Source organism: Microchirus variegatus (assembly GCF_963457635.1).
Source record: "Microchirus variegatus genome assembly, chromosome: 9".
Classification (NCBI taxonomy): Eukaryota; Metazoa; Chordata; class Actinopteri; order Pleuronectiformes; family Soleidae; genus Microchirus; species Microchirus variegatus.
Window position 1 is genome coordinate 29,292,103 of NC_139810.1, and position 14,920 is coordinate 29,307,022.

A 14,920-nucleotide genomic window follows, 5' to 3' on the forward strand; every position below is an offset into this window, starting at 1 on the left:
GCAATTATAGTATTTACTTCCAGATTTAGTTTCACGCGAAGGAGCCTGTGTTAATCCAGCCAGATTTGATCAGAGCTGTTAAGAGTCAGACATAACAGATCTGTGTCAGCAGCACCTGGATTAGAGGGTGATGTGGTTTTACTCGGAGCTGTCGTGAAAATATTACGTAGTTACTGTGCAGATGTGTGAGGAGGGGGGAGAAAAAAAATATTTTAAGAAATAAAGACTATAGAATATTCATATTGGGATATTTTGGGTAGGGGGAAATATTCATGTTTTTGATTGACGTTTCGTCCGATGCTGTGATGTTTATCATATTGTTTTTTGTAAGAATGAGTGAACCAGTGCTTTCGGCAGCTCTGAGTAAAACCACTATTTCATACTATAGTACAGTACATTTGCAAATTTCTGCAAATCACCATGAGCATCTTTTGTCAGTCTCATCACTGCTAACAATGTGTTTCAATGGTTTACAGTAGGTGAGGTCCTGTTGCCCAAACAACCCCCCCCCCTCAAACCCACCCTCAAGCCCACCCCGATATTAACAGTATGGATGTTGACCTCTGTGGCCCTTGTATGATGTTTCGTGTAACCCTTGATGAAACATAGATGTTCCCGTCATGGCTTTTTCATTGAAATACTGAAAAATGCTCCTGTAAATGTTTGAAGTTGAATGCACTGTGTGTTTAAAAAAAAAAGAAGAAGAAAAATAATATGGATCAATGATCAGGAAATGACTCCATAAAAAGACAAGATAGTATCAAGTGTAATTATAGTGAAATGGTTATATACTGCATTGATTTGGATTTCATTCTTTTCATACTCGTCATGTTTCAAATAATGATTGGCTTTAATTTTAACTGGTATGGTGTTGTAAAGTAACCATTACATTTTTGCAAGCAAGGGACGGTCCAATGGTTGAGGCGGCTCGTACAGTACGTCCATTCGGCCCCATATAAAGTATAAACCTTAACGTTTATGTTGTAGCATGGTAACTGTGTGTCTGGAAGAAAACAAGTGGATCATTGATCTGATTTGCTGTTGTTGAATAAATGTTCATGAACATTTTGACTCGTGCCTTGTTTGCACGTCACACCACACGGCGACCTTTGACCACATGTCGCTACATCTAGTGAGATAAATGTTAGTATTTTTGAACACAAAACGCACTGAAGGCTACTTTTGGGTATTAGCATCAAATACATTTGAAGTAGGGATGAACGATATTGGACTTTTTGTCGATATCCGATATGCCGATATATCGGGAGTGCTTGGGCCGATGACCAATACTGATATGTGCGTCTTTTCTTTTGCCCAACTGCAAATTGTCATTTAGTCTCTTCTGTAGTGAAATTAACATAATATTTTGCCTATGTTGCAGCAGATGAAGATATACATACATTTTGTTCATTGAGCAAAGTAAATAAACATAAAATACACAGTAATTGTAGAGTACCATAGAAGTCAAGGAGGTAGCAGCATATTTAGCCTAATGCTGTCGTCATTAGTTATATCGACAGATCTTGGTGTGTTTGCCAATATCCAATCATACATTTTAAAGCCAATATCTGCGGATGATGATATCGTGTCGATAATATGCATCCCTATCAGTCTGATACTGGTCAAAATCACTGGATCTGATATCGGACAGATAAAAATTTAAAATCTGATACAATCAAAATAAATCCTACATATATATATATATATATATATATATATATAGTCATTTTTGAGCTGTTTATTTCTTCTTCTTTTGGGAGAACAAGTACAAGTTTGAGATGTCGGTTATCGGACAAAAAAAAGTGGTATCGTGTCATCTTTAATTTAAAGAATCCTAATCTTTGTACAGAAAAAACTGATTTTACATTAATGCATATGATAACTACTGAAAGTGTTAATTCATATGAAAATCACTTAAATGTTGCAACTGGTAAAGGCGTGGATGTAAATTTACTTACAAAATGCTGAGGTTCTTGAGTTTTTAAGTAAATGCCCGAAAAAATGAATAGTTCCCTTTTCTATTAAATTAATTATTACAATATTCAACAGTGCATGGTTTATACTATTGGTATAATACACAGTTTAGGTTTAGATATAGAGCAATGACCGTAAACACTGCAAATCCCCACACTAATCTAATTTAGTTTAATTTTTATTTTTCAAATGCTTCACCTGGAGACAGAACATCTTCAGGTGTCATTTCCTGTGTTGCCAGTAGATGGAGACAAATTATTTATTTTACCAACTTATTGTAGGGCAGCAACTGTTCAGCAGTGTTAAGTTATAGGAGAAATTGATCCAGGGCTCATTCACATACAGTGTCTAAACTTGCATGAAATATGTGTGAAAGAAGTCAGAGGCGTTTTTAAACCGAGATGTCGGCCAACAAGTATTTAATCTTGTCAGTAGACGGGAAAAAAACAACTATTCAGTATGAATTATAGCACATATTTGTCTATGTGGCTCTGTAAGGGGCCACATAAGCTGTAGAGTAAAAGAATGTAGCTGGAATTTCAATATTTCATCATGATATCGCAATAAAAAATATTAGTATTGGTGGATATTTTACAGAATTTCAAAATAAAAGTGTATGTAGATATGAAATGATTTATATAGTTCACAATAAATATGTATTTATGATGCAAGATTCATTTATTACTCAAAAAAATACCCATAAACAAATAACATTTTTGAAATTGAAATTGATCGGAGCTCCTGTCATGTCCTTTGTTACTAAGCAACCAAAACACACGAGCTGCAGAGATGAGCAGCCTCACTGAGTTAACTGACACTATAGACTTAGTAAAAACATCTAAACATCTCAACAAAGACAATGGATTGGCAGCACATTTCAATACAGATCTCTTTAACATCAACACATTCCAGTGTGTGTAGACAGAAAGAAAGAACTTGCCGTGTCTCGCTGCATCTTCTCCACCAACCGATTCAGGAGCTTCTTCTGGATGATGGACGTGAACAATGACCAGTTTTATCTGCTTCTGTAGCCTGAGGATCAAGCACATTTGGGGACATATGAACTGTCATAATTGTGCTGTGTTGAATTTGATTTGAGCAGATTTAAGCTTAAAGACAAAAAGATGTAATGAGTCATGAATCTACGGTGGCTTCAGTTTAGTTTGATGAAGGGATTCCAGGTATGGAGTTAATGTCATGTTGTTCATGTGCAGGAAAACAGAAGGGATTTGAAGCAAGCATTGACAAGCAAAACTTTAGAATTTGTAAAGAAAACTTGAATTTGCAAAGAAAATGTTTGAATGTAAAAACAAAACTTTTGAATTTGCAAAGAATGTTTAAATTCACAAGCAAAACCTTTGAATTTGCCAAGAAAAAATAAATACATTTACAAATAAAACTTTTGAATTAGCAAATTCGTGTTGAATTTTATGGAGAGAATTTCACTGTAGAATTTGTGTTTGACTGCACAAAAATGAAATCCATACCAGATTTCTCTCAAAACGCCCCTGGTTTAAAAAAATAAAAAATGGTTATGGTTAGCTGAAAACTGTTTATTGTGGTTATGTAAAAGTTTAGGTTAATGAAGCGTGAAGTGTCCCAACAAGGAAAGCTAACAGTGCTAGCTACGCGTGTGTGTGTACGTGTAAACATGAGTTCCAATAATCTCCTCGGTGATCCTGTGTGTGTGTGTGTGTGTGTGTGTGTGTGTGTGTGTGTGTGTGTGTGTGTGTGTGTGTGTGTGTGTGTGTGTGTGTGTGTGTGTGTGTGTGTGTGTGTGTGTGTGTGTACCTGCCTCTCTTTACTCGCAGTACAGCTGAGTGGATGGAGACACACACACACACGGTATAAACTCTCCAGAGCGGCAGCGATGAAGAGACAAGGTAACACCGTCACCTCACGTTATCTGTGTTGAACCGTTAAGTTAGTAAAGTTAGTGTTGTGGTTAGCTTAAACATGCTATAACCTGCTGTAGCTAACGTTAACTCCGCGTGCAACAAGTTAGCTGGAAGTCTGCTAGCTTCAGTTAGCCTAGCAGAGAGCGTGACGTTCAGCACCGTGGACAGCTCCACGTCTATAAGAATTGTTATAAATATTATAAAATAACTTTTTGAGTTCTCATGTGTCACATGTGTACACAACTAGTATATAATTCTGTGTTATTCTATAACAACACGGTTTTTGTGTGTATCAGTAAGACAATCAGGCTAGTGATTGTAGTCTGTAAAACAGTAACAACAACAACAACAACAGTTAAGGATTGTGATTTGTTTTTGTTTTGAAGCTGATTTAAGGTCAGTGTTAATACATGAACGTGTCCATTGAAGATTGCAGTATTGAATACGTGTTTCTATCATATTGTTATTCATAATTCTGTGTTTGTACACCATCCACTTTATTAGGCACACAGAGCACCCGTCATAGTGTCAGGTAGTGATGGGACCATAGAGGATATTATCACTCATCATGATTAAAAACCACTTAAAATGATGAATTGGGGTGAAATTTCTATTATCGTGAATGGAGATAAACTTTAATATTTCATGCGTGTGTGACTTGAAAATCCTTTCTAACTCACTTACACACAGCTCTTGTGATTTATTTTTGTTATCTTTCCTTGTGACATTATGATTATGACTGGTTTGAGTTTAAGAATCTAAAAACATTTATCATTTATCAGCATTTATTGCAATTATTTTGGTCAGGATAATTGTGGTGGGAAATGTTTATATTGTCCTGTGCCTAGTGTCAGGTTGTTTGTTTGTTTTTTGGACCATTCTCTTTAAACTTTAGAGATGTTTGTGTGTGAAAAATAGATTCTAGTTGAGCAACAGTTTCTGATAAAAATAACTTAAGTTACTTAAATTAAATTTTCCTCCTAATTCTGATGCTTGGTTTGAACTTCATGTCGTAGAAGTATATTAGAGTAGAGTACAATTCATCAGGTTATCATACTGGTTAAATGTGCTTTAAGTAAAGTTTTTTTTTTTCTCTCTCATGTTTCCAAGGATTTGGTGCAGCTACACCATCCATGAACTTCTCATCAAGAATCCCAGAAACATCCACCAACGGTTATTCACCCTCAGAACTGACAGATCATGACGTGGACAGTCTACGGTTTGAACTGGCAAAGGTGATTCTTCGCTTCTTTGGGAATTATTTATCTTGTTGTTATTATTATTATTATTATTTTCTCTCCTCTGATAAAAGCCTTGTGTTTCTCCGCTCACACAGGCGGAGGATGAAATTCAGACCTTGCGGCAGGTGCTTGTGGACAAAGAAAACCACGCAGCAGACATCCGGAGGCAGCTGGGAATGAGTCCTCTCAACAACGTCAAGCAGAACCTGTCCAAAGGCTGGCATGAAGTCCAGACCTCGGCCCCGTGAGTGCACTCGTATCCGCGTAAACACACATAAACACTGCAGCAGCAGCGACGTCTGCCTGACGCTTAAATAGAAATCATCCACTCGATCCTACCTGAAGTAAGACATTTAACTCCTAACACTAGCACAACCTGCGGGACACATTGTCTCAGCGTGACATGGTTACATCACTGAGAAAAGCACTCTAATAATCACTCTTCCCTCTCTTAAGTCGTGGTAATACTCTCTCTCTTTCCTCAGGTTCCTCACAGCTTCGGCCACTTTGGAGGATGTGCGTCACTCTGATGTGTGAGTGTCGCTTTTTAATCGATCACTTAATAAACCGTCGACTATTGTGAGAATCAATGAATAGGTCTCAATTTGTTGTTTTGAGAATGAAAGAAATTGTTTTTTGATTTTTCAGTGTATTAATTGTGACTATTTTCAGGTTTCCATATCACAAATAATTTATTAAAAGTGAATAATTTTGGACTTTTGAGAAGGTTGTAATTTTGAGGTTGTCATTTTTTCAATCGCTTGTGAAAGTAATTGCTAGTTGCAGCCGTACTTCATGTATTTTCTTTTTAGTGCATGGGTTTTTTCCGACATTTTGTCTTGTGCTCATGAGCTAAAGAAGGATCTATTCTCAGAAAACAAGTGATGGGATTTTCCAGGTCAAATGGGATCGGGACCCTGTTAATAGCTTTACAGCCCGACTAAGTACAAGCAGCAGTAGAATTAACAGGACTAACGTGAAGCCACTGACGTATATACAGTATGAGCTCGGTGAGAACTGTTTGTTACCTGTGTGAGTTGACAGTATTGTGACTGAGATCCTGGCGGCTTTAACGCGTTCTTTGTACTTACTTAGGTATGTGAGGACACGGGACGGTCTCTCTCATGCAGGACAGGTCACGTCTTCTGCGCTGTCCAACATGGGCGTGGTTATCGCCAGGAGATTAACAGAGATGAGGTAACATCAGATCAACTTAAAAGCCTCCATCCTCATGTTCAAAGGGAAAACTAGAACAATACATTTGCCTTTTTTATGTTGCCTTTAGAGCCACAAATAAAACAGTAATATGCAAATGTATGTAGGAAGGCACAGCAACCTTAATCTGATCATCACAAGAAGCATCACATTTCTGCTTTGCGCAAGAATATTCCTTTTCTCCAAATGAATCTGATCAATTTATAGATAAGCAAAAAGGTTTGGTACCAACATCTACTTCATATCAGATATCAATTTTAATTTATTATAAGCTTGAAGCTGTTTCAGGGAAATCGGCGCTCCCTCGTTAATATGCAAATGTACGCAAACAGAAATCTGATCATATTACCTGATACACGTGTAGTTCCTGTGGTTGTTATTGTGTTCACAGACACAGAGACACAGACAGCAGCAAAACAACATGAAGAATCGCAACAAACACAGTGTTTCTATGTGGGGACGGAAAACTACCGTTAAATTACAGCCAACTCTGTAACACGTAACACAGTAGCTCTCAAAGTTTTTATACCAAGTACCTGAGAAAATATTAAGATCTTGAAGTAACATCATTATCACCAACATTAAAATAGGCAGATTTATTCCCAGTGAGATAATTTGCTCTCTCATCATCCTCCTCTTCCTCACATATACTTCACACACTGCTATAGTGAAATTTGATCATTTCTAATTTTCCTCCAAGTTCCACCAGAGGAAGCTCGTGTGCTACCACCACAGTTTGAAAACCTAATCAACCTAATATGATTTTGAATTGACAAACAAATCATTTTCAATGATGCTCAAAAATCCACCCATATTGCTTCATGTAATGTGATGTGAAAATATGCCTTTGGAAAACAAAGTGCTCCTGCAGTATCACTTTAAGTTCAAAGGCCTCGTTGCCTTAATCACGTAGAAACCTTAATCCAATCATGTCAGTGCATCTGCACATCAGCTGCTACATCTGTTGTTGTTGTTCTCATCCATGTGTGTGTCTGATTTTATCTACATGCTACGATCACTTCAGAGCTCTGCCTCTGCCCAGTCCAACACGGTAAGAGGATCTATCTACTACCTACCTACCTACCTATCTATCTTGCTAGTAAGCGTGCTACGATTCCAGGAATAGGTCTTTGGAGGACAAGTAGGTCAGACTGGACGGGTCGTAATGTGAGGCCTGGAGGTCTGAAAGGGTCGAGTCATGAATTTGGTCTTTTAAAATATGCTTGACCCTGATAAACGAGGGTTTGACTCTTGTCCCACTGACTTCTTCATCAGGAACGGAACTGAGGCTGATGCAGACTTTGTTCAGGTTATTCTAAGACCTGTGTCCACATTGCAAAACCATTTTCTACATGCCATTTCATGGAAAAGTTTATTCAAGGAGCCTTTATTGAACAGTTAGTGAGTCTGCATGCTACCACATATATAGCCACAGTTGCCCTTATTTACCAGCATTGGCAATTATCAAAATCATTTTTTCAGTGTTTCTGTAACGGTTAATTTACTTTTCTTTAACTAAAATGATATTATTAATGCTAGAATGTAAATAGTTTTGTGTTATTCATGAATTTTCAAATGCACTGTTTTACAAGAAACAGGGAAAAAGTAAAAGCACATTATTATTTCTTATTCTATAACTAACTATCTATCTATCTATCTATCTATCTATCTATCTATCTATCTATCTATCTATCTATCTATCTATCTATCTATCTATCTATCTTGCTAGTTAGCTCGCAAGCTACCAATCTAGATTCTATCCATCTATCTATCTAGAATATCTAGAGTCATTTACAAATGTACAACGTCTACTTGTAGATTTGCACATTTGTACAATAGTCACTTAATGTACATAAATACAAATATTTCATACATGTAACAAACAAATTAAATAATTAAACGGTTGTTGTTTCCTCTCTCTTTCCCAGAACTCTGAGTCACACCATGAGTGTCCCGGCCATGAGGTAAATAAATCCTCCACGACTGCGTCTCTCTGCTGTATCTGCTGTAATATGTGGTCGTTTATCTGGTTAATTCATCTTTATTTTTTTTTCATTTCTCTGCAGACACTCGTCTACTTTCAAGTCCTTTGAGGAGATGGTTGGTAACGTGAAGGTGAGTTTGTCTTGACGACCAAGTTCACACGGAGTTCCACAGTCGTCTCACTATCACTAACTCTGTGTCACACTGGCCTCACACAGGATAAGGTGACGGGCGGCGGAGACACGTCTGGGTTTGAAAGAGGATCCTCACGTCACAGCACATGAGATCACAACACTACAACTCATTATTGTTTCATACCTTGTAAAGATAACAACGTCCACTGGTATTTCTCACTGTCAGTTAATACGGGAATTATATAATAGAAACTATTACATTTGTAAGGTGAACTCATTTATCTCCAACTTGTGTCATTTCAGCATGTTTCATGAGCATGTGAGCAAATTCTGAATGACTGGTGTAATTTACACATTATGATGTAAATGCAAATGTTTTTGTACTTTTATAGTTTTTAGTTGGTGTTTGTTGTTCATTTTAGTCGCGTAAATAAATGACATGTTATTGTTTGTTTATCTCTTCCTTTTGTCAGTATCTTTATTTCCCACTGTGGGGTCAGACTTATGTTCCCACATTTCTAAGATTTGTCTCATTTCTAAGATTTTTGTCAAAACGAAACCCTATGGTCCCACATTTCTTAAAGGTGCATTATGTAATAAATCTAAATCAACTGGCCATAAAATCCTCATAATATGTCACAGAGACTCAGGAATAATGTTCATATAACAAACTGAACTCACCAACAACAACAGTATAGACAAAATATTTGCATTCAAAAAAATCTTTTGCAGCCTGCAAATAATGTTTTGGCATGTGGCGCCACCTACCGCCGTCTACCAATCATTGCAGTCGGTAGAGTCTCAGCTGCCGAGCAACCACGGGTTGCCAGTTACGTCAGAAAACGAAACCTAAAAGACCTCGGTATTTTGAATTTGAATGTAGTAACTGTTTTAGGCCACATTCTTACATATGGCACCTTTAAATTGAGCGTCAGCACAGCCGCAGTCTTGGAGCAAAGTCAGGAGTGTATTTCGCTGCTTGTTGTACAGGTATAACATTATATAAAGTTTTATGTTTGCTGTGTCTCAATTGCACTAACTCATGGAGGTGAGTTTAAATTCTCCACAGAAACCCCATGTTGGAATAGCGGTTTTGAGATCAAGAGAGTTTGTAAGCGAGCTCACTCCTTCAAATCGCCGGCCGCGGGAATGAGTGGTGAACCCTGAACTACCAGGCAGGGTTAGAAATGTGGGAACATAGACACACTCACACCACTGTCACACAGTGGCAGCCATTTTTGGTGTTTTAGCCGTTAGCTGGTGCTAGGACCATTGAAAGGTTTTGTTTCAAATGTTCATCTGTGTTTAAAGCAGGGGTCTCAAACTGGCGGCCCGGGGGCCACATGCGGCCCTCCAATCGATTAGGAACACAGTGTGTAGCTGAGGCACAGCTGCCGGCGAGGTGATAGAATATAATATATGTTTGCTAGCAATGTTTTAAGAATAAGACATTTGGTCATAATTATCCCATTATTAAATGTATCACATACAACATTCAATTACATATATAAATACACTTGTTAGAGCCTAAGCCACGAATGACAGTGACCGAAACGACTCCTGGTATTAATTTTAATTACAGTTGTCCACACTATTATTTATGTAATTTAAAAATAAATGTCTGTTTTTGATATTAACACATTAATTTTGCATCATAAATAGCATTATTATAAGTATATGTGTGATATCATGATGTAATATTGTGAACTGTTGTTTTTTTTTCCCCACTTTTTCTTCTCTATGCCGGCCCCCGCTACATGTGCATTGGCCCTCAGGTCATTTGAGTTTGAGAGCCCTGCTTTAAAGTGTACTAATGTCAAAAATAATGAACGTGTTAAATGTATCACTCGGTTTGAACAAACTTGAGAAGAATAAAAGAAAACATATGTTCCCTGACCGGGAATCGAACCCGGGCCGCGGCGGTGAGAGCGCCGAATCCTAACCACTAGACCACCAGGGACACATGTGGAGTCGATGTAACCGATCGTTTATGTATATGATATATTTCTACGATTATGTTTCCAAACAGAACTTTCAACGAAAACAAAACTTTCAACGATGCAACATCTGCCTCTCGTAGCCTGAGTGACGTCACACATTCAGCACAGAACTTTCACGAGGACAAAGAGCCACAACTGCTGCTGCTGTTGTTGTTGTTGTTCACACTGTGTAAAGTAAACACTGTAGTTACAGCAAAAACACACAGTCTGCGTTCTTTCTGCGTTCTTTTCCCACTGAGCTCTTATCGAAACAGTGATAAAATACAGTGTCTTGTACAGTTCACTAATAAGAAAAAGCTGACGGTCCGATTCCCTGACCCCCTTTCCCTGACACTACACCCCCCACATGTGAGGGGGTGAGAATATGGGTGAGAGGTGAACATGCTGTAAAATGTCTGTCACCAAACATCCGACTTCTCCAAACGCGTGTTTGCACGTACGAGCGCGTGCAAAAAGTGTGTGAGCCACGCCCCTCAAAAGCGTTTATATATTATATTATAAATCAGTCATTTGTGTGGCGTCAACAACACAGTGTGATTTTCTTGTCTGTTTCACGTTCACGTCGCAGCACAACAACACGTTAGCTCCGTGTCCTCGAGCTGCCTGAGCTCGCCACGCCACGCCACATTCCCCGCCCACGCGCGCGCCACAGGAGCACGCGCAGCGGATCCCAAACATACTATATAAGCTGCTGCACGCGCTCGACTCAGGAGCCAGTGATAGAAGCAGCGGCTGCAGCAGAGTCAGTGGAAGACAGAAGTCCACAGACAGACTTCATCCACAGACGAACCTCTGAACAACCAGCACTTGTTTTTATACCTGAAACCACCTGCGCCTTAAAAACACCAGCCTCATCTAAAAGGTAAGTCACTCACAACAACAACAACAACAACAACTGAACATTTAACTGAAGATAACAGTCATCCAGTCCAGCAGGTTCGAGCTGCAAGTGTCTTTGTTTCCACTTGTCCTGAACATCTTGTGTCACCTCAACCTCAGCACTTTATCATTATCATACACACACACACACACACACACACACACACACACACACACACACACACACACACACACACACGTGTACCATGTTTACCTGCACAGGTATTTGTATTTGCTCCTCTTGTCAAACAAGAGTGAAATCTGAAGGAATCTAAATATGTACACATTGTAAAAAAAAAAACTACTTTAATACTATAGTACCACCTCCTACTAAGTACTTACAAATGTGTTATACACGTTTATAACAGTCTTGTATATATACAGTATATATATACGGCGACCTTGAGTGTCTTGAAAGGCACCTTCAAATATAATGCATTATTATTATTATTATTATTATATATATGTATGTATATATGTAAATGCTTAGTTTTAGATTCATTTTTATTAGTTTTAGTTGTAATATGGAGTATTTGCAAAGTACAAGATTCAAAAAGGTGATTATTATACAACTATTGTGTCTCAAATAAAACGTTTCCAAATTGCCGGCAGAGAAAAAATTAACCCACTTCATAAGAACCATAAAGGCTTAAGTATGAAATTAATTTAAAAGACGAAAACTAAGCACATTTTCCCTACAATTTTAGTTAGTTTTGTAAAAACACAATGCAGTTAAGGTCAGTTCGTTCTCCTTATTTTTTGTACTGTACTGTAATAACCTTGGTGTGTTATTGCACGTTGTTGTTGATATAATGCACTTGAGAAAGGTCTTTATCGTCCACACTGATGACCTTTGCCATTGTATATGTTTTGTGTCTGTACATTTTGTTTATTTTGGCTTCTTTTTTTTTGTAAATCCTCAAAAACCATCTGCTCGTCTCCTCGTGCTAAACCTCTCAGCCTCCAGCTGCTTTTCAGCCTCCAGGCTGTGAAAAAAAAACACAGCTTCATTCTCCTTGCACTACGATTGCACTGAATCTTAATGACATACTGTTTAGTTTGAATTATTATATTATATTATTATAATCTGGAATACGCTGTAGAGCACTTCAGCAGCTTCTTGAGCAAAAACAAGCCTTTGCAGGAACACTCACTCACTCACTCACTCACTCACTCACTCTTCAGCCATTGGCTGCTGCAGTCACGCAGGCAGCTCGTGCACAGGCCTCGATCTGTGCATGTGGACACGCTCTCTTTCACACACGCTCGTGTTATTTGAGGCCTGGGAAACGAGATTCTCCAAAGCAGCTGCTTCAGTTCTATCAGCCTGGTCTGCACTGAGGGGAATGTAGCACTGAGGGCCACGATGAGGAATGAGGGAATGAATGCAGCGTCTCTCTATGACATGTCAGATATGCTGTTCTGTGAAAGTGCTGCCAGTGCAGATGTTCTTCTCTCAACCCATGTCCTAAAAAATCTGTGTTTTTCCCCTCTGTGTTTTCTTCAGATTTCCATCGCTGAGCGGGTCAAAGGTCGGAGAAAATGGCAGCGATACCGTCAAGCGGTTCCCTCATCGCCACGCATGATTATTACAGACGTGAGTCAGACGCCACCTGTTTGTGTTTATGCTGTTTTCCTTCTATATTCTATGTTAATTATACATTATTTAAAGGTGCATTATGTAATAAATGATAAAATCCTCCTAATATGTCACAGAGACTCAGGAATAATGTTCATATAACAAACTGAACTCACCAACAACAACAGTACAGACAAAATATTTGCATTAAAAACAATATTTTGCAGACTGCAAATCATGTTTTGGCATGTGGCGCCACCTACTGCCGTCTACCAATCATTGCAGTCAGTAGAGTCTCAGATGCCGAGCAACCACGGGTTGCCAGTTAAAACCTAAAAGACCTCTGTATTTTGAATTTGAATGTAGTAACCGTTTTTGGCCACATTCTTACATATGGCACCTTTAACACTCCTGCGTGTTTGTTTGTTTCAGGGCGACTCGGGTCCAACTCCAGCAGCAGCTCATGTGGTAGTTCTGAGCACATAGGAGAGGTCATTCCACATCACCCAGGTATGATCACAGTTCATTTTATAGTATATTTTGTTTAAATGTGGGGAAAAGTTCAACCACAATGCAGAAAAAAAATTCAAAAAAATGTGTTTTTCTTTTTCTTCAGGACTTCCAAGACAAGACTCCGGTCACTGGTGGACTTCGTTTTTCTTCAAAAATCCGCCCGGCACGCAGAACGGATCTGATAATCAGAAGTGAGTGTTGTGACGTCCAGTGTGGACCAGTGTCTCCGTTCTTTTTCCTTTTTCTTTTTTGTTTTAGTGTTAATAATATTTCTAATCCCTCTCTGTGCTGCAGGAACAAAACCTACACAGTGGCCAACGGTCAGGTGACGTGCATCGCCAGGGAAATGGTTTTGCAGAGACAAGTCAGTGAGTCCAGTGATAACGGGAAATCGGAACCAATGTCACCTCCACCACCTACGTCTCCACCACCTACGTCTCCACCACCTACGTCTTCTCCACCTACGTCCTCCTAGAGTCCTTTCTGTTCTTTTTTTTACTTTATTAAATCAAGTTTAAATAGTATGTATATGTTTCATTATGACCAAAAACAACTTGAGTGTGTAAAAAAGTGTTTTTTCTCATGTATTCCTCTTATATATTGACACAAATATAAAAAAAAATGCTTGCAGTCAGTATTTGCATTGTCTTTCGTCTTATTATCGCTTATATCATATTATCTGACAGTCTTTAGTAAAGTACCTTAAAGGGATACTTGAGTATAATGTGCAAGTATCTTACCAGAAAATGACTTTGGTAGAAGTTGAAGTCACTTTTTTTTATAATATTACTTCACTAAAAGTCTTAAAGTACATGACATTTACTGTACTTAAGTATCAAAAGTCATTTTCTGATATAAAATGAAATGAAGTTTTTTAAAGTAAAAGTATTAAAAAAGTTAGGGGTTAGGATTGAGCCATGGTGGCTCAGTGGTAACTGGAAGGTTGTGGGTTTAATCCCTGGCTCTCCCTCAGTCTATCTGTGTCCTTGAGCAACACATTTACAGTAACTCCATGTACCAGCATGTGAATGAGTGAATGGCAAAATTATAGTATAAAGCAGCTCAAGGCGGGTAAAGCTCTATATGAATACAGACCATAATACCAGCTCTTCTTCTTCTGATTTTATTTGGTAGTAACAAAGAGACTTAGAGGAAATGTAGTGGAGTAAAAGTAAAAGTTTTTTAGAAATATAAATGAAGTACAGATACGTGGATTTTGTGCGGTAACAAAGTATTTGCACTTTGTCACATTTACAACACTGTTATCTGGTTTCAGAGAAGAGCTGCTTGGTTCATATGTTACATAATGAACCACATGCAGCAGTTACTAAACTGCTCCTAATCTCTTTAGCTTTTATGGGATTAGCAATGATTCATTCAGGTGTTACAGTAATACAGATACATAACACCTCACCTCATCATGAATGTGACTCATCAGGCAAAAATAGACTGGACGTAAGACATGTTGCATTCCCTACTGTTGTTTTATATGTGTACATATATT

At 38.3% G+C, this 14,920-nt stretch overlaps 2 protein-coding genes across 2 annotated transcripts; both read left to right on the top strand.

The window, feature by feature from the left end:
* Window positions 1–3,844: 3,844 nt before the first annotated feature.
* LOC310932270 (tumor protein D54-like) lies at window positions 3,845–8,595 on the top strand (the record flags this gene model as incomplete). The annotated part of the gene is made up of 9 exons (XM_083895563.1): window positions 3,845–3,857; window positions 4,983–5,107; window positions 5,209–5,357; window positions 5,599–5,646; window positions 6,209–6,310; window positions 7,353–7,379; window positions 8,257–8,292; window positions 8,395–8,443; window positions 8,530–8,595. 9 exons carry the CDS (start codon window positions 3,845–3,847, stop codon window positions 8,593–8,595), a joined length of 615 nt encoding a protein of 204 aa, XP_083751689.1.
* Window positions 8,596–11,169: 2,574 nt separating this feature from the next.
* LOC310931899 (pancreatic progenitor cell differentiation and proliferation factor A-like) lies at window positions 11,170–14,041 on the top strand. Its single transcript, XM_083895141.1, has 5 exons — window positions 11,170–11,307; window positions 12,832–12,921; window positions 13,336–13,413; window positions 13,520–13,607; window positions 13,711–14,041. Exons 2-5 carry the CDS (start codon window positions 12,867–12,869, stop codon window positions 13,889–13,891), a joined length of 402 nt encoding a protein of 133 aa, XP_083751267.1. The 5' UTR covers window positions 11,170–11,307; window positions 12,832–12,866; the 3' UTR covers window positions 13,892–14,041.
* The last annotated feature ends 879 nt before the right edge of the window (window positions 14,042–14,920 follow it).